The 25,313-nt window shown below is 34.6% G+C and overlaps 1 protein-coding gene across 1 annotated transcript in view; it reads right to left on the bottom strand.

Annotated features, from left to right (window-relative positions):
- IQCM (IQ motif containing M) overlaps positions 1–25,313 on the bottom strand; it is a gene marked incomplete at both ends in the record, with an annotated part of 348,083 nt that overhangs the window by 239,074 nt on the left and 83,696 nt on the right. The window contains one exon of the mRNA XM_082838169.1: positions 3,532–3,647. Within this exon, the coding sequence (XP_082694295.1) occupies positions 3,532–3,647 (116 nt within the window). The remainder of the gene's footprint in view (positions 1–3,531; positions 3,648–25,313) is intronic.

The following is a 25,313-nucleotide window of genomic DNA, read 5'->3' as shown; positions in this document are numbered from 1 at the left end:
GGATATTTTCTTTTAGCCTAAAGAAAGCATATCCACAGTGACTTTCTTATTTGAGCAAATTAAAATTTTTATGATTAGCTAAGCTATCGAGAGTGTTTTGAAAGCAAAATATGTTATATTTTTCTCTCCTCCTACAAAATCAAATACAGGGTTTTCTGCACCCTGTCTTCTTTCCTCTTTTAACAATGCAAACTTCTTTCTACATTCTCAACTTTCCTAGTTACTTTTGTCTTCTGGACCTGATTGAACAAACTCACATCAAGATTACTTAACACTTCACACCCATTAAGATGGCTATTAAGAAAACAGAAATGCAATAAGTGCTGATGAAAATGTGGAGAAACTGGAGCACTTGTGCATTGCTAGAGGGAATGTAAAATGGTGCAACCACTCTGCAGAATAATAAGATGATTCCTCAAAATATTAAATATAGGAATACAATATGGTCCAGCAATTCCACTTCTGGGTATATATCCAAAAAAAGAAAAAGAAAGGGTTCAAACAATAGTTCTACACCCTTGTTCATAGTGGCATTATTCACAATATCCAAATTGTGGAAGTAATCCAAGTGTCCACCAACAGATGAATGGATAAACAAAATATGGCATATATATTCGATAGAATATTATTCAGCCTTTTTAAAAAAGAAGGAAATTTTGACACATGCTACAGCATGGATGAACCTTGGAGACATTATAAGTGAGATGAGCCAGCCCCAAAAGAAAAAGTAAAATACTTGTTGCCAGAGGATGGTAGGGAAGGAAGAACAAGGAATTAGTGTTTACTGGGTACAGAGTTTTAGTTTGGAAAGATAAAAAGGTTCTGGAGACGGATGGTGGTAATAGTTACACAGCAATGTGGGTGTACTTAACGCCACCAAACTGTACACCTAAAATGTTAAAATGGTAAATTTTATGTTATGTGTATTTTACCACAATAAAAAAAATGGCAGAAAAGATGAACTTAGAACTTGATATTTGATCCCTTCTAGTACTGTTATTATTTTAAAGGATAAATGAAAGGGGAATCCTTAATAAATAAATAAATAAATTAGACTTTCAATGGTGAAAATTAAAGATGCAGTGAGCTGCAGGAAAGAAATCTGAAGGTTTGAATCTTATCCCCTCTTACCCATTCACACCCCGCCCCCAACATAGTGGGTTTGCAAGAGTAAGATAAACCTCTAACTGGACTGAGGCAAAAGGCCTATTAATGCTCACCCAGTCTCCACTCTAGTCCACCCCAAATTTCTTTAGACAGGTACACATACCCAAAGCACCATCTATTATGCCAAAGCCAGGGTTAGTAGCTCTTTGTACTCCTAATTCCCCCGTGGGCAATTCCCCAGTCTTGCATCTGGAGCTCTCCACAGTCATGTCTACTCTTGCCCAACTTATTCCCCAAAGAAATATGTTTAAATGTACTTCTTCACACAGCTAGGAGCAATCTCTAAATGATTAGTGTAAAACAGGGTAAGCAGAAGTTCATTTATTCACCTTTACTGGAAAATGAAAATGAAAACAGCCTTTTATGGGTGTTACTTTTGCTAAGGACATGTATGAATTAGCAACAGACATCCAATTAGCTGGAGGTAACTGTCTATTCTGTAATTAATTACTATGTTCTGAAAATAGTAGATTACGAAGACTTTGAATTTCACTAAACAATATTCATATAATTTCCTCATCTAAATTCATATAATTTTCCTTAATAATGTTTGTATAATACCCTTATCTAAAACAGGGATGCAATGATTTAGTTTTAGTATATTTACTCACAAAGAATTTAGCAGCAGAAGTTAAATATGATGTGATTCAAAAGTTTTGGTTTACAGAAAAAATATAAAAACTCAAGATTTTTAAAAATACTAGATAACGAACTATCCAGTAGATAAGAAAAATAATTGTTATCAGCTCTCTAATGGTGTATGGACTGAACTGTGTCTCCCCACAGTTCATATGATTCCTTAAGCCCCAGTGTGACTGTATTTGGAGATGCGACCCTTAGAGAGGTAATTAGGTTAAATGAGGTCATATGGGTAAGGGCACTAATCCAATATGACCAGCATCCTTATAAGAAGAGAGGGAGACACTAGAAACACACACTGGAAAGGCCATGTGAGGACACAGGAAGGAGGCAGTTTTCTGCTAGCCAAGGAGAGAGAGGCCCCAGGAGAAAACAGCCGTACTGGCACCTTGATTTTGGACTTCCAGCCTTCAGGACTTTGAGAAATAAATCTCTGTTGTTTAAGCCACCCAGTCTGTGGTATTGTGTTATGGCAGCCCAAGAATACTAATACAAATCACAAGTCGAAAGGAAAAATAATTCATGATATAAAAAGAGGAAAGAAAAGGAAAATGAGACAGACACATTCACATACAGAGCAGAACACATAGGAGATGTAAAAATTCCAGACATCTATACAGACACCGTGAGACACAAATATTATAAAATGGCATTTTGCACTCTTTTAAGAAATCATTGCTAAAGATTTCAGAATCACATGAGTTGCTTCTACTACAGTAAGTCACCTACACACGAACAAGTTCCGTTCCGAGAGCACGTTCATTAAGTCCAATTTGTTCGTAAGTCCAACAAAGTCAGCCTAGGTACCCAACTAACACAGTTAGCTATATACTACTGTACTGTAATAGTACTTTTCACACAAATAATACATAAAAAACACAAAAAATAAAGAAAACATTTTTAATCTTATAGTACAGTACCTTGAAAAGAACAGTACAATACATACTGCTGCTTTTACGCTTGCTTCTGGACATCCTGGGATTGAAATAAACATACTGTACTACTGTACTCTACACAGTACTACACAATAAAATACACAAAAGCACAACCACTCGTACAGGACGCACGCATGTAACAATGTATGCCAGACACATGAACTAACTTACGTGATTGGACATGTGAACACACATTTGCATCTTTGAAAGTTCGCAACTCGGAGGTTCATATGTAGGGGACTTACTGTATTTACATAGAGACATCTCAGAACTTGCCCTGATGAGCAGGTGAACTTAATGTGAAGTTCTGATTCCATCTTCAAGTCATAGATTCTCACGCCCCAGTTTGGAGAGCCCTCACTCACAAAACCATTAGTATGTGGTCGTGACATTGTCCTTGGATTGTTAAGTCCTCTTAGTGCCACACTCCTAACAAACATCTTTATTCTCCACTGGCTTCCACTGTATTTTCTTGATAGTCTAGGTACCATTACAAAAATAGTCGCTATCACATTTAGGGCAAACCACTGTGATGATCACTTTGGCTATTACCACTCTTCAAACAAAAACTAATATACATATTTAGGAGTTAAGGTGATCAGCAAGATTTACACAAAATAAGACAACAGAACAAAAGCACTGCTTCAGAAAAAAGATGAATTTCAATGGGGAATCATTTTAGGAATGAAATATGCCCATAGTAACATCTTACATGTTATATCAAAATGAATTCAATCATTTGCTAGAAAAATGGTAATGCAACTCTATGTCCGGTTTTACAAATACTTACACTACAATAATCCTGAAATACTGACGATGATCCAGAGAAACTAGGCCAACTGGAGTCATGAGTCAAACAGGAAAACCTTTTAGACACTACTCCTCTCCAATCATAGAACGCTCTGTCTGTTGGAAATATCAATGCAGGTTAAAAGAATATTTATCCAGGAAAACTACACACTGATCATACTGCTTAGTGTTACAAAGAGGAACGTAAATCATCTTTATGGCCCCACTATTCTGTATTAAAATCACATCTTTTCATCTACCATAACAAGATGAGGAAGTGATAGCACTGCATAGAGGCTTCAGTTAATGGGCTTCCTCACACAGTAAAGCTCTCGTGTTTTTATTACATACAGTGTGCCCATCAGAAAACTAATAAGTTCATTCTTTTGATTCTTCTCTTCAAGAACACTGACTTCTTTTTTAAGGGAGGCTTAAAGCAAAATCAGATTTGTGAATAGCACTTATGAAAACAAAAGAAAACCTCCTCTCCCTGTTACATAAGCACTTTAAAAGAGAATTCAAAATTATTATCAAGGTGCTAGTTTTGATATTGTGAAGTAAATAAAATTATTGAAAGTATTTAAGGTAAATAGGTTGGAAGAGCAAAAGGTTAGCCAGTACATGCCCACATATTTCTTCTGTCTCATGGTAGTTATGTGGGATTTCTGCACAAAATTTTTTAATGAAGAGGAGATTTCAGATTTATTTGTCCACTTATTTCTCAGAAATACAATTTAATCCTGCCATCCAAATGAATCAATCTATTTTTACATTTCCAATTTTCTTTCTAATACTCATTCATATACATATCTTCTTTCCTGAAATTTTTAATTTAATAGAGTCCTCCATGGACCAGTTAATTTCATATAAATTTAGAGAAAAATCAGAAGGAATGTATTCTCTCATCTCATTGCTTCAATTTATTTATAGGACCATAAGTTAAGTGTCCTATATATAGGGAGGTAGAGTAGTAACATAAAATAATAAAAATGTGATATTATCTCAGAGACATTCTAATCAATATACACACACATATCCTACCCCATCTTAATTTTACATATATTTCCTCAATTTCAGTCAGTCTCTGCCCTCTATCAAAAAGGAAAAATCTCTAGGAGAGGCACCATAACAAATTATGTATCTCAATCACAACCCAATATGAAGAAATGAGTATCTTTAATGGAAGCGAATGCCAATAATGGGTAGATCATAGAGAATCTGAAAAGATCAGTATCTGAGAAGAGGATAGCAAAGGAAAGGCCATACACGTCATCCTTTACTGGGGACTTTCATAAACCCAGGGGGATATAAAAGGATAGCATAAGAGTGTTAGAGATGTGTATACCCCACATTTCTTATGAAGCTTTTTTGACTAATTTGAAGCATTTCTCAATTTACTAGCACTATCCCTATTTCGCCCACTTCCTTCAATGAACTTCTACAATAAATGTTCTCACTATTTTAGATAACAGAGCATCTCTTTCCAATCTCCTTTTTAAATGTATAAACTCCTCCAGGGCAAGGACAATATCTTACTTGGAATTGCTCTGTGATTCTGGTTCATTAGCAATGTGATTAAAGTTACTATGTAAACACTGGTGAACTAGAATTAGCCTCACAAGGTTAAATCTCACAGGCAAAAGGGAATCTTCCTGATCACTGAAGAGCCCAACCTCAAATGAAACTAAATGCTATATGACTTATTTTCCAAGAGATTCCAGAGCATTTCAAATATTTTATCTTGTTTACCCACAAAACAGACTCATATAATCAAGAAGGCCATACATTATTTTCTCCAGTATACAGGTATCACACTAGAAAATATAGCTGTAACTTTTCCACTTCAGGAAGCAGTAAAGCCTCCACTAAAATCCTCAAGGTAATCATTCACACACTGATCTATACTAATGACTCCTCCTCAGAAGCTAAGCACAGAAGGTGACATGCAACAAATTCCAATTTATTCCACAAAGTCAGTCGAAAGTTATAAGCTGATAGTTTGAAGAAGACCAAAGTCATACATCAGACTAAATCTTCACAAACCCTTCACAGAGCCAACAAGCTTCACAGATAATGCCAAAGAGAAATTAAGATTCTGAAATCTAAGGGTGTGGGGGGGGGGGGGGAAGCAAGAGTAGGCTGTATATTGATAGGTGAAAAAATAAGAAATCTTGTTAGAACTCCCAGTTTACCAGCCAGCAGGACAAAATAAAATACTCTGAGATTAAACAAATCTGGGGAAAATACAATAGCAAAATTTGGAAAGAAACCAAAATATCCCATCAGATTAACAAGGAGTTATTAGCTAACTCTGAACATTAAAAAAATTGTTAAATATCCATACTGATGTCTTTGTGTCCTTGTGTTTCCTCAATACTTATTTAGACTCTTTGAAAAACTTTATTATACCACTAGTTCATGTTATTTTGTTGTCTTCTTCAGATCTCATCTCCCTATCTAGACTTGAGAGTCTTTAACTTGCTTTGTATTCTCCATAATATTGAATACAGTGCTGTGCCCCAAGCATATGTTTAGTATATGCTACTGCACTGACTTGGTATTGGGTGAAAGGCCACTCAGGAAACTGCTGAGAGTGAAAGGCCCCATGTAATACAACTGATATAAACATCTGAAAAAATGGAAGAGTCTTTAAAAAGGGATTTTTAAAATTCTTTTTTTCAGGACCAAATATTTTTTTCACCAGACCATCTTCCCTCTCTTGATATTTATCTTGATGTTTATAATGGTAATCGTTTTTAAATACATATGAGTTGGGGGGTGGCTTTTTATTTCCCATTTTCATTCAAATTTATGCAGTTAACAATGAGCCAATTATTTACACAGATGAGAGGGATTTTCAAAATCTAATAAGCATAATTACTTTAGAAACAAATTATTTAGATGAGTCACAGAAAACTGGTAAGATTGTATCTGGTGATATTGCCAAGAAAATGAGGAAAGGAACAAGGGAAAGGAGGGAGGAAGGATCTCTAACTAGGTAAAACATTCACCACTTTTCTGTGATCTTTGTAGTGACAAGCATTTCCTCCATATTGCAAATTGATAGATTTGTCCAAATTGTCTGAATATCAGCACAAAACCCAAAGACAATAGGATTTTAAACCTTTCAAATATATTGTTTCAGTCAACAAAGAAACCAAACGTTCATAGGAAATAATCTATGCAACTGCCTCTGATAGAGCCAGAGAAGTCCAGAGGCAAGTGCGGTGTATCTTTATGAGGACTTGACAGAGCCCAAGACACCACTGGTTTCAGCAGGCCTGTTGTCCCTAGAGCCTCTTTTATGCCAAGCTCGTTCTGTTTCCCTTTTATCAATTCCCTTCTATCAATTAATTCTTTGAGTTAATTGCACATGCAAGTTTTAATCTGTAGGTAATTACAATCAATTAATAGGAGACAGAATTAGCAGTTCTTAGTTTGATTATCTATATAATTAAAAGGGGTGGTAAACTAGAGTTGACAAATAGCATCTTAATCAGTTGAATAATCAAACCCCAGAAGCTTGCTTGGGCAGCTGAATTCCATCTCTTGTATTAGTTCAGATTTTAGAATCAATGACTGAAATGTCCATTTAAATCAATTCATATTGTTAATTTATAGTCAAAAATGAACAATATGTATTCTAAAATTACTTAAACTATCTACCTTCTTTTGGTTATAGTGAACCGCTTCCAAAAGGATTCAATAAAAATAATGATCCAACAAACTAACTTATTTATATCTACTGAATACCAGTTAGTATTCATGGCTCCCAAATCATATGTTACTAAACATCTAAGAAATATGAGTAACTCCTTTTGTACTAGGTTCTACTTAACACTTTTATATGTGTGCTGAGAGACAGCAAATAAAACATAGCTTTAGTCTTTTTTTTTTTTTGGCTATCAAATGGAAACAGTTGTTTGTAGATACAGAGACAATACTAAGATGCAGGATAAGCTTAACGTGAGTTAGAAAAATATATGAGAACTTCATCATGATTAGGATATAACATAATAGAACAGTAGCATCACTGTTGCATAATATCTTTCTGAATTGCCAAGTATTTGAACAAGTTTGGCAGATACTTCCAAGCTCACAGTAAATAAAAAATGTTCAAAAAGAATCATGATTTCTGGTTCAATATGGCTTGTTACCTTCGACTGTGAGGCAGCCCTTTTTATAGCCTCAAGAAAATACTATAACAATCATAAAAAGACGAAAATGTCAAGGTCACAAAAACATTAAATTTAAGCATTCACCTATCTGCAGTTGAGAAAAAATTTTCATTAATTAGGATGATGGAAGTGAACTGAGGAAAGCAATCAGTGATCTTTACATAATAATAAACCCCTAGCCCATCTGAAAGCCATTAGAAAGAAGCTTAATACCACCTAAGAAAAAAACCAAACAGAACAAACACCATTTCTCTAAAATGTGGGTGCTGCTCACTATCTACAATAGCCAGGACATGGAAGCAAACTAAATGTCCATCAACAGAGGAATGGATAAAGAAGATGTGGTACATATAAACAATGGATTATTATTCAGCCATGAAAAGGAATGAAATTGGGTCATTTGTAGAGACGTGGATGGACCTAGAGACCCTCATACAGACTGAAGTAAGTCAGAAAGAGAAAAACAAATATTGTATATTAACGCATATATGTGGAATCTAGAAAAATGGTGTAGATGATCTTATTTGCAAAGCAGAAATAGAGACACAGATGTAGAGAACAAATGTATGGATACCAAGGGGGAAGGCAGGTGGTGGGGGGAATTGGGAGATTGGGATTGACACATATACACGATTAATACTATGTATAAAATAGATAACTAATGAAAACATACTGTATAGCACAGGGAACTCTACTTAATGCACTGTGGTGAGCTAAATGGGAAGGAAATCCAAAAAAAGAGGGGATATATGTATATGTATAACTGATTCATTTTGCTGTACAGTAGAAACTAACACAACATTGTAAAGCAACAATAAAAATTAATTCAAAAAATTTTTAAAAATAAAATAAAATGTGGGTGCTGCTATTGAAAAACCATTTCCCTCCCCATACCCCATACCATACTCCCCATACCCCATACCCACGATCCACTTGGGACACTACAGCTCCAAGAAAACAACTAGGAATGAAGTAATCCTGGTGGTAGGATTTAATACAGTCCTATTTCAAGGAAAGAGCTCTGTGCAGAGGGTGGGACAGGCAGGTCTTGATAACAATGTATAATGGAGATTATAATTCTCATGTGCTGAACAGCTAAAACTAATAAAGAACGAAGGGGTGGAATAGGAAAGGCCCCACCTTGGCAGAGCCAACCTATTTCAGATAGATAGATGTCTGCAGTTACCAGGAATTGCGCAGAGAAGTGGGCATTGACACCTGCTCCTCAACTATAGAACAAGAAAAGGTGACCAACACAACCAAGTGAACATGGAGTGGAGCTGAGAAAAATCCACCATGTTCTCTATTTGTGAAATCACTCACTTTGCATAGATCTGTTTCTCCTTATTCAGGGCAGAGTAAACACATTGGGGCCTACATTAATCATGACAATGCTAGTTAACATTTAGTGAGGACCTAGTTTGCTAAACACTTTACATTACTTGATCTAATTGGCAAAGTAACCCTATGAGGTCGGTGCTGAGTTTATCCCAGTTTAATAGCAAAGAAAACTAATTAAGTCACTCGCCCAAGTTCAGACAATTGCTAAGTGGTTGTGTGAACCCAGGTCATTCTGAATTTGAAGCCCATGTGACTGTGATACAAGGGGAAAGTTCCTTACAGTAGACTGAACAATGGCCCCAAAGATATCACATCCTCATCCCTAGAACCTGTAAATGTTAGCTCATAGGATAAGAGGGACTTTGCAGGTATGATTAAATTAAGAATCCTGAGAGGGGAAGATTATCCTGGATTATCCTGACGGACCCTACATGCAAGTGTCCTTACAAAGGGGAGATGTGACTAAAAGGGGAGAAGGAAATGTGATGACAGAAGCAAGAAACTGGAGTGATTAGAGAAAGAGGTCATGAGCCAAGAAATGCAAGCAGCCTTCAGAAGCTAGAAAAGGCAAAGAAACAGATTCTTCCCTAGAGTCCCAAAACTCTAAGTCCAGACTCTTGACAACTTAGTCCAGTGACATTAATTTTGGATTTCTAGCCTCTAGAACTATAAGAGAATAAATATGTATTGGTTTAAGCTAGCAAGTTTTGGTAAATTGTTAGAGGAGCCATGGGAAACTAATGCAGTCTGCAATTCTGAAAATCTAGTAAAATATTCTACTAGACTCAGAAGAAAATTTTAGAAAAGTGTTGGCATTCTCACTATATTGTAGCAAGCCAACTCTTCAAAATAGAGGCCAAAACATGGGGGTGCATGTATCTTTTCGAATTTGTGTTTTATACACCAATTGGATATACACCAAGGAGTAGAACTGCTCAGTCATGTGGTAGTTCTATTTCTAGTTTTTAGAGGAACCCCCATACTGTTTCCATAGTGGCTGCAGCAATTCCCACCAACAGTGTACAAGGGTTCCCTTTTCTCAACATCCTCACCAACATTGGTATTTGTAGACTTTTTGATGATAGTCATTTTAACAGGTGTGAGATGATATCTCATTGTGATTTTGATTCGCATGTCTCTGATGATTAGCGATGTTGAGTATGTTGGCCATCTGTATACCTTCTTTGGAAAAATGTTTATTCAGGTCCTCTGTCCATTTTTAATCTGGTTGTTTGGGGGTTTTTTTATATTGAGTTGTATGAGCTGTTTATATATTTTGGATATTAACCCCTTATCAGTCATATCACCTGCAAACATTTTCTCCCATTCATTAGGTTGTCTTTTTTATTTGTCCATGGTTTCCTTTGCTGTGCAAAAGCTTTTAAGTTTAATTAGGTCCCATTTGTTTATTCCTTTAGTTTCCTTTGACTTAGGAGACAGGTGTCCCCCCAAAAAAAATATATTGCTAAGATTTATATCAAGGAGTGGTCTGCCTATGTTTTCTTCTAGGAGTTTTATGGTTTCCAGTCTTACATTTAAGTCTTTAATCCATTGAGTTTATTTTTGTATATCATGTGAGAAAATATATCTGAAGAAAATGAAAACACTCATTTGAAAAGATACATGTATCCCAATATTCATAGCAGCATTATTTACAATAGCCAGGATACGGAAGCAACCTAAGTGTCCATCAACATATGAATGGATAAAGAAGATGTGGTGTATATATATACAATGGAATGTTACTCATCCATATAAAAGGATGAAATTCTGACACTTTGCAGCAATGTGGATGGAACTAGAGGGTATTATGCTTAGTGAAATAAGTCAGACAGAGGAAGACAAATATGTCAAATTATCACCTATATGTGGTACCTAAAAAATAAAACAAATGAATTAGTATAACAAAACAGAAACAGACTCACAGATATAGACAGTAAACTAGTGGTTACCAGTGGGGAGAGGGAAGTGGGGAGGGGGAGGATAGGGGTAGGGGAGTAAGAGGTATAAACTACTATGCATAAAATAAACAGGCTACAAGGATATATTGTACAACACAAAAAAATATAGCCAATATTTTACAAGAACTTTAAATGTAGTAAAATATTGAAACTGATATAATATAATATTGTAAATCAACTATATTTCAATCTAAAAAATAGAGGTCAAAAGCAACAAGGAAAAAATAAACTAAGACTTTAGAAAATAATATTTGTTAAGGCAAACGAAAATGGAAATAGTGTTTTTAAAAAGGCAAGAAATACAAGGAAACCAAAAATGTACTTCAGTGTTAGTGGGGGAGTAGAAGACAGTGCAGAATACCAAATGACTGGATTTGGCAAGCACTCCTAGAGTGCAGAAGAAAAGTGTCCAAAGACGAAAATTATGAGAGAGAAGATTACAGATTAAAGAGGACAAAAGATAAATATCCATGAAAGGAATCATACAGTTTACCAAAGTTGAAAACAGAACAATCAGGAATGAAAAAATACACTACTGAATAATAATTTCCTGAGCTGAAAAAAAGATTTGCATCTTCTGAGTATTGGGGCTTACTGTGTTTTAGGATAAGTTAATTAAAAAGGATTTGTACACAAGTACACTCTGCAAAATTAAAGGAATAAAGAACATTTAAAGTATAAGAATAAAGAAAATTTCATATATATTTAGAAAGAAAAAAGCTCAAAGGAGCAAAACTCAGGTTCCTTCCAAATTTCTTCTGTGAAACAGTAAAAGAACCCATAAATAACAGAATACCACCAAGGGAAAAGAAAAGGTGTGAAACAGAAATTTCATAACAAAATTGTTCTCAATGTATAAAGGCCAGGAAACAAATCATTTTCAAATATACCAGTCCCCTGAAAATATGCTCAGAAAAATATGTTTTTGTTTAAGTAAATAAACAAACAAACACTTACCTCAAGACCAAGATGGGAATCAAATTCAAGGATAAAAGAATTTAGAAATCATGCTGTAAGAGTACCAGCAGTTCTTGCCGTACCAGCATGCAATTCTAGTAGGATCACTTGTGGTACGTGGATGCTGTAGCTCTGATGTAAAGCTTGGTCCTTCCAGGCTTTACCTCATAGTTTCTTTTCTGCTATTCTACTTTGTCAGGAACCAAACAATTTGTTTCCTAGGGTATATGCTTGAATTCACTCACAGTTCAAATGAAATGTTCTTTCAAATGGAATCTTGCTCTATAGCCAATAACCAATGTTGTTCTGTCACGCACTTACAATGGTTAAACACTTGGAACATGTACCTAGAGACTCAGTAAATAAGACAAGAATAACAAAGAACAATATAATGGCTATTTTCAGGTTCAGAGAACTTAAATAATGACTTTTCTCCTTTCAAAAGTTCAAACTGAATCACCTGAGTCATGGCATCGCCCTTCACAAAGTTCCTCTTTATATTATAGGAACACCCTCTGAGGGTTCTTATGGAGCTCTGTCGTTTAACTAAGGGAAAAACTACACCTGGAAAATAGATTCTAGCAAATACACCAGAATTTAACAGTGAGTATCTCTGGGTGGTGGAATACCAATGGACTGTCATTTTTTGTGAGTGCTCTGTATTTTCCAAGTTTTCTGCAATTTATTACAACTAATTACAGTTTTAGGAAAAACATTTAAAATAGGCCATAAAATTTTAGGTAAAAATAAGCAAAAATTATGTAAAAACAAAATGAACAAAAGCAAGGAGAAAAGGCAGGCCCAGTGCACTGTTTTATCCTCCACACAACTGCAATGCCTAGTACAGAATATGTGCTAATTGTTTAAAGCAAATGAATGTTAAAATGAATTGGATGGTGTGTGTTTTACAGATGACAATGACGTCATAGATCTCTAGGCAAAAAGAGACAGAGGTCCAGGAGAAAAGTGCATTTTGGGTGATAATTTAATGGGAGCATTCTTAATGTCCCTGCCCCCTACAAATGGAAGCAACGATTAGTCTTTGTTTCCTCTCATAAAACTCAATTATTTTTAATTAATTCTTTCAGGTTTATGATGAATTGCTGTTTGGACCATATGGATCTCACCTATTTTAGTCAAGGTTTTTGGTGCCCACACTCATACATGCTCGGTGAAAGTGAAAATTTGAAAAGACTTCTGGGAAAGTAATTTATCAGTAAGAGAAGTCTTTTAAAGCTCATATTTTTGATGTAATATCAATTTCTAGGAATCTTTCATAAGGAAATAATCTGGAATATGCCAAAAGATTTATTAACAAAGATGCTTATTACAGCATTATTTATAATAATTGTGCAGAAAAAGAGTTAGCGTAACAAACTTGAGACTGCTATTCTTAGAAGAAGATGCTTGCAAGGGTTGATCCTCAGCTGGCATCTAAGTACTTGGCAGGTAAACAGTTCCTTACCCACTGATGTAAACTTTCCCTAAAAGATAAGGGTATCTCACTATGCCTAAACTGTGCAAAAAACATGGTTTATGCAGAACACCTGCTTTCCTTCTGGAAATCTGGAATGTTGGTACATGCTAAGCAGAGGGCGCCTATGTAACCATGTCCCAGTAAAAACCTTGGGTGCTGAATCTCTAACGAGTTTCCCCAGTTACAACCCTTTACACGTGTCATGACTCATTGCTGGAGGAATTAAGTGCATCCATGTGACTCCACTGGAAGAGGACTCTTGGAAGCTGGCTCCTGGTTTCCTCTGGACTTCATCCCATGTGCCTTTTCCCTTGCTGATTTTGCTTTGTATCCTTTCACTATAATAAAACTTAGCTGTTGATAAGGCTATGTACTGAGTCCCATGAGTCCTCCTAGCAAATCATTAAGCCTGGGGGTGGTCTTTGGGATCCCCAATACAATAATAAAATTGGAAATAAAATAAATGTCCAGTAATGGGAGATTCGTTAAGAAAATTACAAGACATACATACATTGGGTTATTTTTCAATAACAAAAATTTTGCCTATGAAGTTTTTTACATTATATAGAAAATTAAAAATATCATATACCTTATGCTTTTAATTATGAACCAAAAAATTTATAAACAACCAACAAATTCATAATTCATATGCTTTTAATTATGAACCAAAAAATTCATAAACAAGACTAAACAAAAATATTCCGAACTGCTAAAACTGATAGCTTCTGGTTTGATCAAATTTTTGTCTGTATTCTTTTCTTTTGTTCCTAATAGGCTGAGTGCGAGGTTCATAAATTCTTCGTAACTGACTCACATTTTGAGGAAAGCTATCCTAATCGTGTTTTCCTCATATTTGCAGTTTATGCATGAGCTAGAATTATTGTGCAAATTCTGGAATGAGAATTAGAAATTCTGGAATGGAATTAGAAAATGAAAATAAGAATCTAATCCCCTATGAAAGATTGTTAATTTTTAGTTATTTCCCTCTGTCTTTGATGATTGGGTGGTAAGAAGATTGAAGTTCATTAATGTTTCACTATCTTTACTGAAAGCTCATTAAAGCAATACATTCAACAGAAGAAAAAAGACTCTGGTGGCAGAAACAAAAGGATAATCATAGTACAGCATTTTAGCCCTGCTTGTGTTTGTATGTTTATTCCAAATGTTTCACTCTATTCAACTCTCCTAGTCATAGCTAGTATCGAGATAGATTGTCACCTTGCATATGTATGGTCATATATAGACCATATATGATTAGTGAAAACTTAAGACACAATTGCAGGCAGAAAACTGTAGAAAATAAAATTAGAGGTTTGTGTAAGTACAAAGTGATTCACAAAGCCCAAGTCTATAAAGCTACAGTAAGTATCATACATAAATATAACAAACAAGGTTAGTGAAATAAGCTAACAACAAGGACTTTCCATTGTTATGATCAACATTTACAATTTGGTTTTTTAAGGACCAGTCAATTTCAACCTGTCCTTTTCAGTCCTTTAAACCATTATCAGAAAGGAAGCAAAGATAAAACATAAATCAATGTTTCTACTTGTTATAACTACAAGTAAAAGTTTAAATTCTGAGTGGATGATGAAAATTCTGAATATTAATGTGTTAAATGTTATCTATGAAGCTCAGTAGCCATGTGGACCCTGTTTCCATTATTACTAATAAATGAAAATTGACTGTACTAATCAAATATTTCACAGATGCTCTGTCTTCTTACTACTACACATCAAAAGATCAAATTCAACAAAATTTGGTTCTTTCAAGAAACATAATATATATCATTTTAGCATCAACTTTAAGAATAACTGAGGACAAAATTAGGATCATTTCTTAGTGGTTTTACTAACCGCTATGTCCATATATGAATTTTTCCTCTAGTTTAAATGCTCTACTTGCCTTAATCCAAAAGAGTATTGAAGTCCACCTCCACTCATTTGCTTATGCCATGGTGCCCACTTGTGATGGTTAATTTTCATGTGTCAACTTGTCTAGGACACAGTACCTGGATACTTAGTCAAAAATATCTGGATGCTTCTGTGAAGGTATTTTTAGATGAGATTAACATTTAAATCTGCTTTGAGTAAAGCAGATTGCTCTCTATAAGGTAGGTGGGCCTCATCCAATCAGTTGAAGGCCTTCAGAAGAGAGAATTCTGCCAGCAGACTGCCTTCAGACTTGAGATACAACATCAGCTTTTCCCTGGGTCTCCAGCCTGCCAGCCCATACTGCAGATTTTAGACTTGCTAGCCTCTGTAAAAACTAAACTAATTCCTTAAAATAAATCTCTCCATATATGAGGGGGAGAGGTAGGGGAGAGATTTATTTTTTTAAATCACATATGGAGAAAGAGAGAGAGAAATCTATCTATCCATCTGTCTATCTATCCATCTATCTATCTGTTTATCCCTCTATCTGTCTACCTAGACCTCTATGTACATATATTGATCAATAGACATCTATATCTGTATCTATATCTGTATCTATAGAGAGAGATCCTACTGGTTCTGTTCCTCTCAAGAACCCTGGCCACTATTCCTAACCAGTCTCCACCTTCCCAAAGCATACCCAACTTTCAAGGCCAAGCTGTAATTCCATCATCTTTTTCTCTTCACTCATAAAAGCATATTGAAATTCAAAGGAATGTAACTGGCATGATTACAACAATAATCCTGAATCCATTCTAATTATTTAAAAGGTAAATAATTTTCAAAGTTTTGTCTTTCCAGAATTAAAAAATGTGCCTTGCAATCACCTCCTGATATGATACACCAATGTGAATGGTCATGGAGGCTGAGAGCCACTCATCTCCATCGCTGGGACAGAACACAACTTGTATTGTGGGTTACCTTTTGTGTTATAACTCAGCCACAACACTATAAATTCTTTATAAGACATGCTTGAGGTCTAAAATTTTTTTGTACTCATTATATATCTAGCACAGCATTTTCTATGGTCAGTTTTTAAAACGTTAAAAATGAAAACTTTAATCAATTTCATTGCCTTCAAAATTCAGATGACATCTTTACTTCTATATAGATACTTATACCAAATGTCTTTATTCCTGTAAAAGATGGAAGCAAAAATGATGTAACAACTCCATCTTTACTTGAATGAAGTTTTATCAAAATATGATGAAAAATGTGGAATTTGAACAATTACTAGTTATTAGTTGATATTAATAACTTATTAATTTTTGGATGAGATTATGATATTTTGGTGTGCTTTAAAAAAAGATTCCTTATATTTTATAATAAAATTGAAAAATACTTATGGATGGATAGCAAGAAATTTGCTTCAAATAATCCAAACTGAGACGGGAACTGAGTGAGTACATGGATGAAACAGCACTGACCATGAGTTCATAATTACTGGAGCCAGTAATTACTGGATACATATGGATTTGGTATCCTACTCTCTTTATTTTTGTATATATTTAGTTATTCTATAATAAAATGGCTTTCTATCTGTTTATTCTAAAATACATAAATTTTCCAATGCCAAGGAAAGTTTGAATTAAATAGCTGATCATCAGGAAAAGAGAGCAGAACACAGAGCAAAACATAAATAACATACTTTTCTATCTGGCAAAATCTGGTTTGGAAAAGGCGGAATTGAACTGAACAATAAGGTGTAAGGAAGCTCAGCTAAGCAAAATCCCCAAGTCCTCACATGGTGGCTTTGTTAACAATATTCTAAAATCCTAGGTCAGAACCTCCCTCAGGTAGAGCAGAGCATCAAAAATTTGTTTACTGTCTATCTTCTCCACTAGAATATTAAGTACTACAAGGTCAGTAGCTTTTGTCATGTTCACCAGTGCCTCTCCAGCAATGAGCAGAGCACACATAGTAAGTGCTCAATAAATATTTGTCAGTTATTCCTGAATATAAAATATGCTCTCTCCTGATTACCATCAAAAGACCATAAATTATTAATTATAGGTATTAAACTATTAACATAAAAATTGACATCAAGAGGCTTCCCTGGTGGTGCAGTGGTTAAGAATCTGCCTGGCAATGCAGGGAACACAGGTTCGAGCCCTGGTCCAGGAAGATCCCATATGCCACGGAGCAACTAAGCCGGTGTGCCACAACTACTGAGCCTGCAACCTAGAGCCTGTGAGCCGCAACTACTGAAGCCCGCGCACCTAGAGCCCATGCTCTGCAACAAAATAAACCACCGCAAGAAGAAGCCCGCACACCGCAACGAAGAGTAACCCCCGCTCACCACAACTATAGAAAGCCCGCATGCAGCAACAAAGACCCAACGAAGCCAAAAATAAATAAAATTTATAAAAAAAAATTCACATCAAAGATTTAAGTTTTATTTATGTATGCTTCTTCCTGAAAATTATTTATCAGTAACTTACATCTATTTAGTGTATTAAAAATAACTTCTACATACACCATCTCATTTTAGCCTTATATCCATCAATATATGAAAAGCATAATATATTATGGACAATTAGGTGTTGCCCAAGAATATAAAGTTGGTTTTATATGTGAAAATTAATCAGTGCAATTCACTATATACACTATATATAATATAGTGTATTATATATAGTGTACTATATATAATACATTGAGAGAAAAATCAAATAATATTTAAGTACATGCATAAAAAATCTTCCAAAATTCAACAAGCATTTATGAATAAAAAAATTGTTCTACAGCAAACTACCAAAAATGGAAACTTCAAAATCCTGACAATAGGAACCTACAAAAAACTGTAGCTAATGTAATACATGATGGTGAGATAGTGAATGCCTTCTGCCTAAGATTTGAAACAAGATAGGATATCTGTGATCAGCATCATGCTAGAATTCCTAACCAGTGCAATAAAACAAGACAAAGAAAAAAACAAAAAGACATACAATTTGGAAAGAATAAAGTAAAACTACCTTTATTCAGAATGACATGACCATGTATGTAGTAAATTCTAATGAATCAGAAAGAAAACAATGAATTTTAGTAATGCTGCAAAGTACAAAGTCAATTAAAAAATCAATTGTATTCTATATAGTACCATAAACAGAAAAAGGAGTTAAAAATCAGTATCATTTGCAAGAGCTTCAAAAATCAAAGCATTAAGGATAAATTTAACAAATAGCATATAAATATAAAATGTATATTTTAAAAAAAATATTGCTGAGAGATTAAAGACTTAAACAAATGAAGAGTTATACTGCGTTCATGGATTGAAGACTTAATGTTAAGATTGTTGTTCTATATCCCTCAACTGATACATAGATTCAAAGCAATGTCAATTATAATCACAGCCATCTTTTTTTCTGGAAATTGACAAAATAACTTAAAATTTTATTTGGAAAGGCAAAGGAACAAAAATAGTAAAAACAATCTTGAAAAGGAAAAAAATCTGGAGGATATACACCACTTGACATCAAGATTTACTATAAAGCTACAGGAATAAGATAATGAGGTAGTGAAACAGAGTAAACAGACCTCAAATAGATGTGTACAAATACAATCAAAAATTTTGACAAAGGCACAAAAGCAATTCAATGGAGAAAGAAACCTCTTCAACAAATGATACTACCTTAAACTATACACAAAAATTAATTTGAAATGGATCATAGGTCCAAACATAAAAGCTAAAACAACAAAACTGCTAGGAAAAAAATATAGGTCTTCACAACCTTTAGATCAACTAAGTAATTTTAAAGAAGACACAGAAAGTACAAGTCACAAAGGAAAAAAATGAAAAAACTGGACTTCATCAAAAATAAAACCTTGTGCTAATAAGAAAATGCAAGAAAAAAAGGCAAGCTACTGAGAGTAAATATTCATAACACATGTGAGTAAGTATTCATAACACATGACAAAGGACCTAAATCCCAGAATATATATAGACTCTTGCAATTCAATAACAGAAAGACAAATGACTCTATTTTTAAAATGGGCAAAAGACAGAGTCACTTCACAAATGGAGACCTACAAATGTAAAACACGCATGTGAGAAAGTGCTCAGCATCATTAGTCATCAGGCAGAGGAATGCAAATTGAAACCCCAATGAGCTACTCCCACTGAAATGGCTAAAATGAAAGGGACTGACAACAACAAATGTCAGAGAATGTGGAGCAACTGGAAGGCCAATGGAAATGCAAATTGGTACCACCACTTTAGAAAACTTTCTCATTTCTAAAATAGTTAAACATACATCTACTCTGTGATCCATTAATTCTGTATCCAGGTGTTAATCCAAGAAAAATAAAAACACATGTCCACACAAATACTTGTACACAAATATTAATGGAAGCTTTACTTATAACAGCTAAAAACTAGAAACAATTCAGATGTCCATTAACAGGAGAATGGATAGATACATGTGGTATTGTCAAACAGCTGACTACTAGTCAGCAATAAAAAAGAATGGACTACTGATACTTGCAACAACATGGATAAATCTCAAAAACATTATGCTAAATGAAAGAAGTCAGACAAGAAAACATACATAGTATATGACTTCATTTATATGAAATTCCTAAATTTCCAAAACTAAACAATGACACTAGGAATCAGATCAGTGTTACTTCTAGAGGCGGAGAGTGGGTCAGGGGTAGACTGACTGAGAAGTGGCAGACAGGAACTTTCTGAAGTGATAGAAATGCTGTATCTCAATATCTGTTCCCCAAAACTCACTGAATGGTACATTTGAGATAAGACCATTTCACTACTGTAAATTATATTTAAGTAAAAAAATAAAGACAAGTTAAATATTCTACGTATCTTCTAGTAGTATCTTCACATCTAGTAGTATCTAGTAGTATCTAGTAGTATCTTCACAAAACTCACTGAATGGTACATTTGAGATAAGACCATTTCACTACTGTAAATTATATTTAAGTAAAAAAATAAAGACAAGTTAAATATTCTACGTATCTTCTAGTAGTATCTTCACATGAGCAATTTATATTATTCTTGCTATGGTGCCAAATCAAATTTGAGTTATAGTCCTAAAAGGTTAAAAGCTCCTCCTATATATCTTAAAGGTACTTTCTAATTTGAAGTTCATCTTGAGAATAAATAATTCACAAAACAAATTAGAGTATTTCAAAATCTAAATAGCCAAGTGGTTTTCCTGGGACTAAGCTCTTACTTTTCTCACTGGGAAATGAACTAAATTCAAAAATAGTTTTCTATATGTTGCACTGAGGTGGTTTTCTATTGAGAATAAGAATTCCTGTGGATATTTTAAATTCATTAGTATGAGACTTTTTTAACTTTAGACCTTCTGCAATGTTATGCAATGTGATTCAAGTATTAATACTCCATTCTAAAAATAGTAATCAGAGTTTAGTACTTCACAATTTACAGTTAACTTCTACAAAAACAATCTCATCTGATTCTTATATCCACCATGAGAAATAGATAAAGAGGGATTTCCCTCACTCATTATAAATAAGACAAAACTCTGGTTTTTTTCTTCTTTTACTCTTCTTATCATGAGTGAAATTCCTGTGAGTTTGTTTAACTGTTTTCCTGTTAAATTCTAACCACATTTTTCTATCTCTATACATCTCCATTTAAGGCTTTTTCCTTAGTTAAGATCCTCACTTTTCCTAAATAAATTATCCTTTTTATCAAACTTTTTTTTCATTTTGAGGCCTATCTTGGGATACAAAAGCAATTTTAATGGAGCCAAGAATACAGTAAAAGTTTTTTAACAACCTTGAGAAAATATTTGTTCTCACTTTCACTGATTATTAAAAACCTAACTCTGACAAAAACAAAACAATAAAAAAGAAAACAGAATTATAACTATAAAGAATAATATAAAATGACTCTAATTTTATTTAGCCATTTTACTTACTAATTTCCTCTGTAACAATTTACTAATTCTAATGAGAATTATTTTTAAAAGACCCTTTGTATTAGAATCACACACAAAATTCTATTTTTAATCATGTATTATTTCAGAAACACTAAAAATTGAAAAAACAATGTGAATACTATTTTAAAAATTCATGTTCTACAAGATTAACTGTGGAAAAACACTTTCATTCACATGAAAATGATTAGGGGCAATTAAGATCATGAAAAACATAAGATTTCTTTCTAAAAGTCTGTTTTTCTTTCTTGTAAAGTGATAAATTATATCCTTTTTTAAAACACAATAAGAGAAAATGCATCAGTCATTTAAATATTTTTCAATACATTCCCAAATCAAGTTTTGCCCCACAGAGGAATTTAAGTCAAAAATTAGAAACCCAGAAAAAGAAAACTTTCTAACATTCTATTTTCCTTATTTCCATGTTTTAGCCTTCTATTCCTTAAGTCAGATAAGCTTGCAAAATATACTATGACATACATGTAATTTACTATGGTCATGAATCATTAATTCTAATTTTTAAAACTTATACCAGAGAAAACTACCTTAGGTGTAAGAAAGGGATTGTAAATCTAGTTGGAAAATTGCCTTTAAAAGGGTTTGGGGCCAGGTTAAAAGAATAAGATCTTGCTTTTTGTATTCTAAAAATTAATTCAAAGTTCACTGTAAGTAAATGGACTAACATTAAGATTTTGGTTGTTCATGGACAAAGTCAAATTCACAGTGTGTATATTCAAGAAGAAATATTCCAAGCAGACAATAAGAGAGAGAAAAAAAAAAAAAACACTTTCAGAAAATGCTCTCACAGAGATTTCCTTTATGGAACTGATGGTACAAGTCATTACCATGACATTTAATAAATGGCACTTTTTGACTTCAAGTCAAAACCACCTTGGCTTTTGTTTGTAAGCAATAGAATTGTAGCATATTTTGCCAACATAGTTTCAAAACCTCATGTTTAAAAGATTCATATGCATGAAATGCTTGAAAGAAACATCCCTTATATACACTGTATTTCCCAGTGGACACAGTGTAGCACAAACTGATAAAAATTAAGAGTCAAAAAATAGGAAATCCATTTTCATACCCATTGGTGTGTAATTAAATAGATTCTTTGAATACTTGCTATAAATTAGTTCCAACTTAAAAGCAATGGAATATTTTACCTTTTGCAAAGCATTCAGGAATGACTAAAAGTATCCTTTTCCCCCTTTAGCAAAGAAGGGATATTCTGCGATCTCAACAGTTACTGCCTTCATCTGTCTAAACTATAAACCCATCTCATGGACTGCATAAGAAAATTTGGAGCTCCTTCAAAGCTCAATCATCCAAATACAACAGAGATTCTCATTGGTTTAAAGTACATTTTAGAACATAAGAATATCGTTCCAGGATGTTAAATTTGAAGAATGACTGACTTTGGTTTCCCTGTGGGTTAGGACACAGTAATGAATAGTTCTCCTCAGACTTAGGACAGATTCAAAAATATATTGAAGGACACAAACATGTCTCCCAGTCCATAAAATTTGTATCACCCTTTGCCTTATGTATTAGAGAAAACATATCAAGTTTTTTTCTTAATTAGGAATAATAAATGTGATGGTTACCTAGCAGAACTCACACATAACATAGTATCTGCTCTAGAGGGGTATATGTTCTAAGACATATATATCCAATAAGAATCAGTAGCCTATAGATAAGTGCTTAGTTTTTTTTCTTACTTTTTTAACTTTTTTTAAACTTTTTTTCAAATCAAAACTGTTATTTACCACAGTTACACTCTATCAGGCAAGCAATACTTAACTAAACATAGAAAGATAACATAGCATGGCTTTCATCAGGACCAAACTAATTGTTACACCTAGTATTTTAGTTCAATACATGGTTTTGTCATCTGCAACCTCAGCAGATATTTATCTCATATTTACTAGATGCAGCTAAACAATGGATGCTTATGGTGTGGCAGGCATGTTGAGAACACAAGATGTTGAGAACACAAGATGAACAAGACAGCCCCAAGCTTTGAGAAATACACAGTCTAGTAGGGAAAAATAAACAAAGACAACTCACCACCACTTTGTACTAAGTGTTTAGTAGATTTATCTGTGGAGGCTCACTCAGAAACAAAGCAACTCTAGGGGCAGCTTCACTGGTAAGGGGACCCTCAAGGATGGTAAGTGGGTCTAACGTGGAGTAGAAGAGTTTCTGTCCCTTAGAGGAATTAGGGCTCTGAGTCCTACATTCTCAGGACACTCAAATCCTCTTTGGAGATCCCTGAGACTTAAGTCCAGAGAACTGTTTAGGCAGACAGTAGAGTGTAGGTGAGAGAACGCAGCCAAACTAGAAGTTGCCCACAATACCCTGCAAGGCTGCTCAGGCAGAACAAGACTGGGCTGTCAGGAGCCTCTCAAGAAACCTAACAAATTGTTTAACACTGTGCCATTGTCCTAGTTGTTTTAACTAGAAACTCCAAATAAATCTCTCCAGGGGTTTAGCCCTTCAATTCTTGCTTTAAACCCCAGTTTAAAGACTCTGCCTTCTTCATAATTTTATAATACATGACGAGATCTTCAGAACCTATCCTTTGTCCCTAATGGCCTCTGCAGTGTAAAGTAGTCTAGATGCATGGGGACCAACCATCCCATTTTGCCCAAGACTGCCTCTACTTTAGTACTGAAAGTCTCAGATCCTGGGAACCTCCTCGGTCAAGGGCAAACTGAGCCAGTTGGTCACCCTAAGATGTCCCACTCCCAAGCCTCTAGCAGAATAGGTACTCAGCCTTGCTTTTCCTGGTGAAGCTGATCTTTTAAAAATCTACTGTTGTAAAAGTGTAACATACATAGAGGAAAGTACACTAAATGTTATATGCACAGATTTTAACAAAGAGTGGAGCACTTAATACCAGAAACAATATATTTGCCCCACCCCAGAATGCTTCCTTCCCAATCAAAGTACTTTCCCTCTCCCAAGACCTAACTACTTCCCTGACTTTTCTATTAAACATTTGTGTCTTTTTTTATAAATGTACCAATAGTATTAAAATATAACGCTTAGTTTTACCTTTTTATTTGAACGCGATCTACCAAAATACTTCTGTGTTTTGCTTTTAGTGCTCAACATCATATTTATAAAATTCATCCATGTTGCTGCATGTAGATACAGGTTGTCCGCTCTCTTGCAATATACTCTTCCCTTGGATTTACCGTGATTTATTCATCATTGTGCTGTTGATGACATTTGAATTGTTTCCAGCCTGGAGTTATTACAGACCATGCTGCTATGAACATTCTTTTTTATTTTTTTTAATATTTATTTATTTGGCTGTGCTGGGTCTTAGCTGCGGCATGTGGGATCTTTAGTTGTGGCATACGGGCTCTTAGTTGCAGCATTCGGGATCTAGTTCCCTGACGAGGGATGGAACCCAGGCCCCCTGCATTGGGAGCATGGAGTCTTAACCGCTGGGCCACCAGGGAAGTCCCTGAACATTTTTGTATGTGCCTCCTAATTTATGTGTATCAGAGGTTCTCTAATGCAAGTCTATGGATTAGGAGAATCCTCATCATCTGGGAACCCGAGAGAAATGCAGATGCTCAGGTCCCAACCCAGACTTACTAAATCAGAATATTCATCTTACCAAGATTCATTTGCACATTAAAGTCTGTGTGGAAACTATGCAGTACAGGGTGAGAGGCACTGCTCTACAGTGAGCTAAGGAGTGGAATCACTACCATTAAGCTTTACTTGACACCAGTAAGGGTAAGAGCATCCCCAGCCTTCAACATCCTCACCAACACTTTGTACTCTCAGTCTTTTAGATCTATAACCATCTGGTAGGTGTGGTCTGGAATCGCCTAGCTTTCCTTTGCATATACCTAATCACCAACAAGGCTGAGCATCTTTGTATAAGTTCATAAGGAATTTGGATTTTAAACTCCCTTTCCAGTCTTTTGTCCAGTTTTCGGCAGGTTGTTTCTCACTTTCGCCCTAGTTTGAAGGAATCTGTTATATACACTA

This window comes from Leucopleurus acutus, assembly GCF_964270905.1.
Source record: "Leucopleurus acutus genome assembly, chromosome: 4".
In the NCBI taxonomy this organism is placed as follows: domain Eukaryota; kingdom Metazoa; phylum Chordata; class Mammalia; order Artiodactyla; family Delphinidae; genus Leucopleurus; species Leucopleurus acutus.
This window is presented reverse-complemented; position numbering and strand designations above follow the sequence as displayed.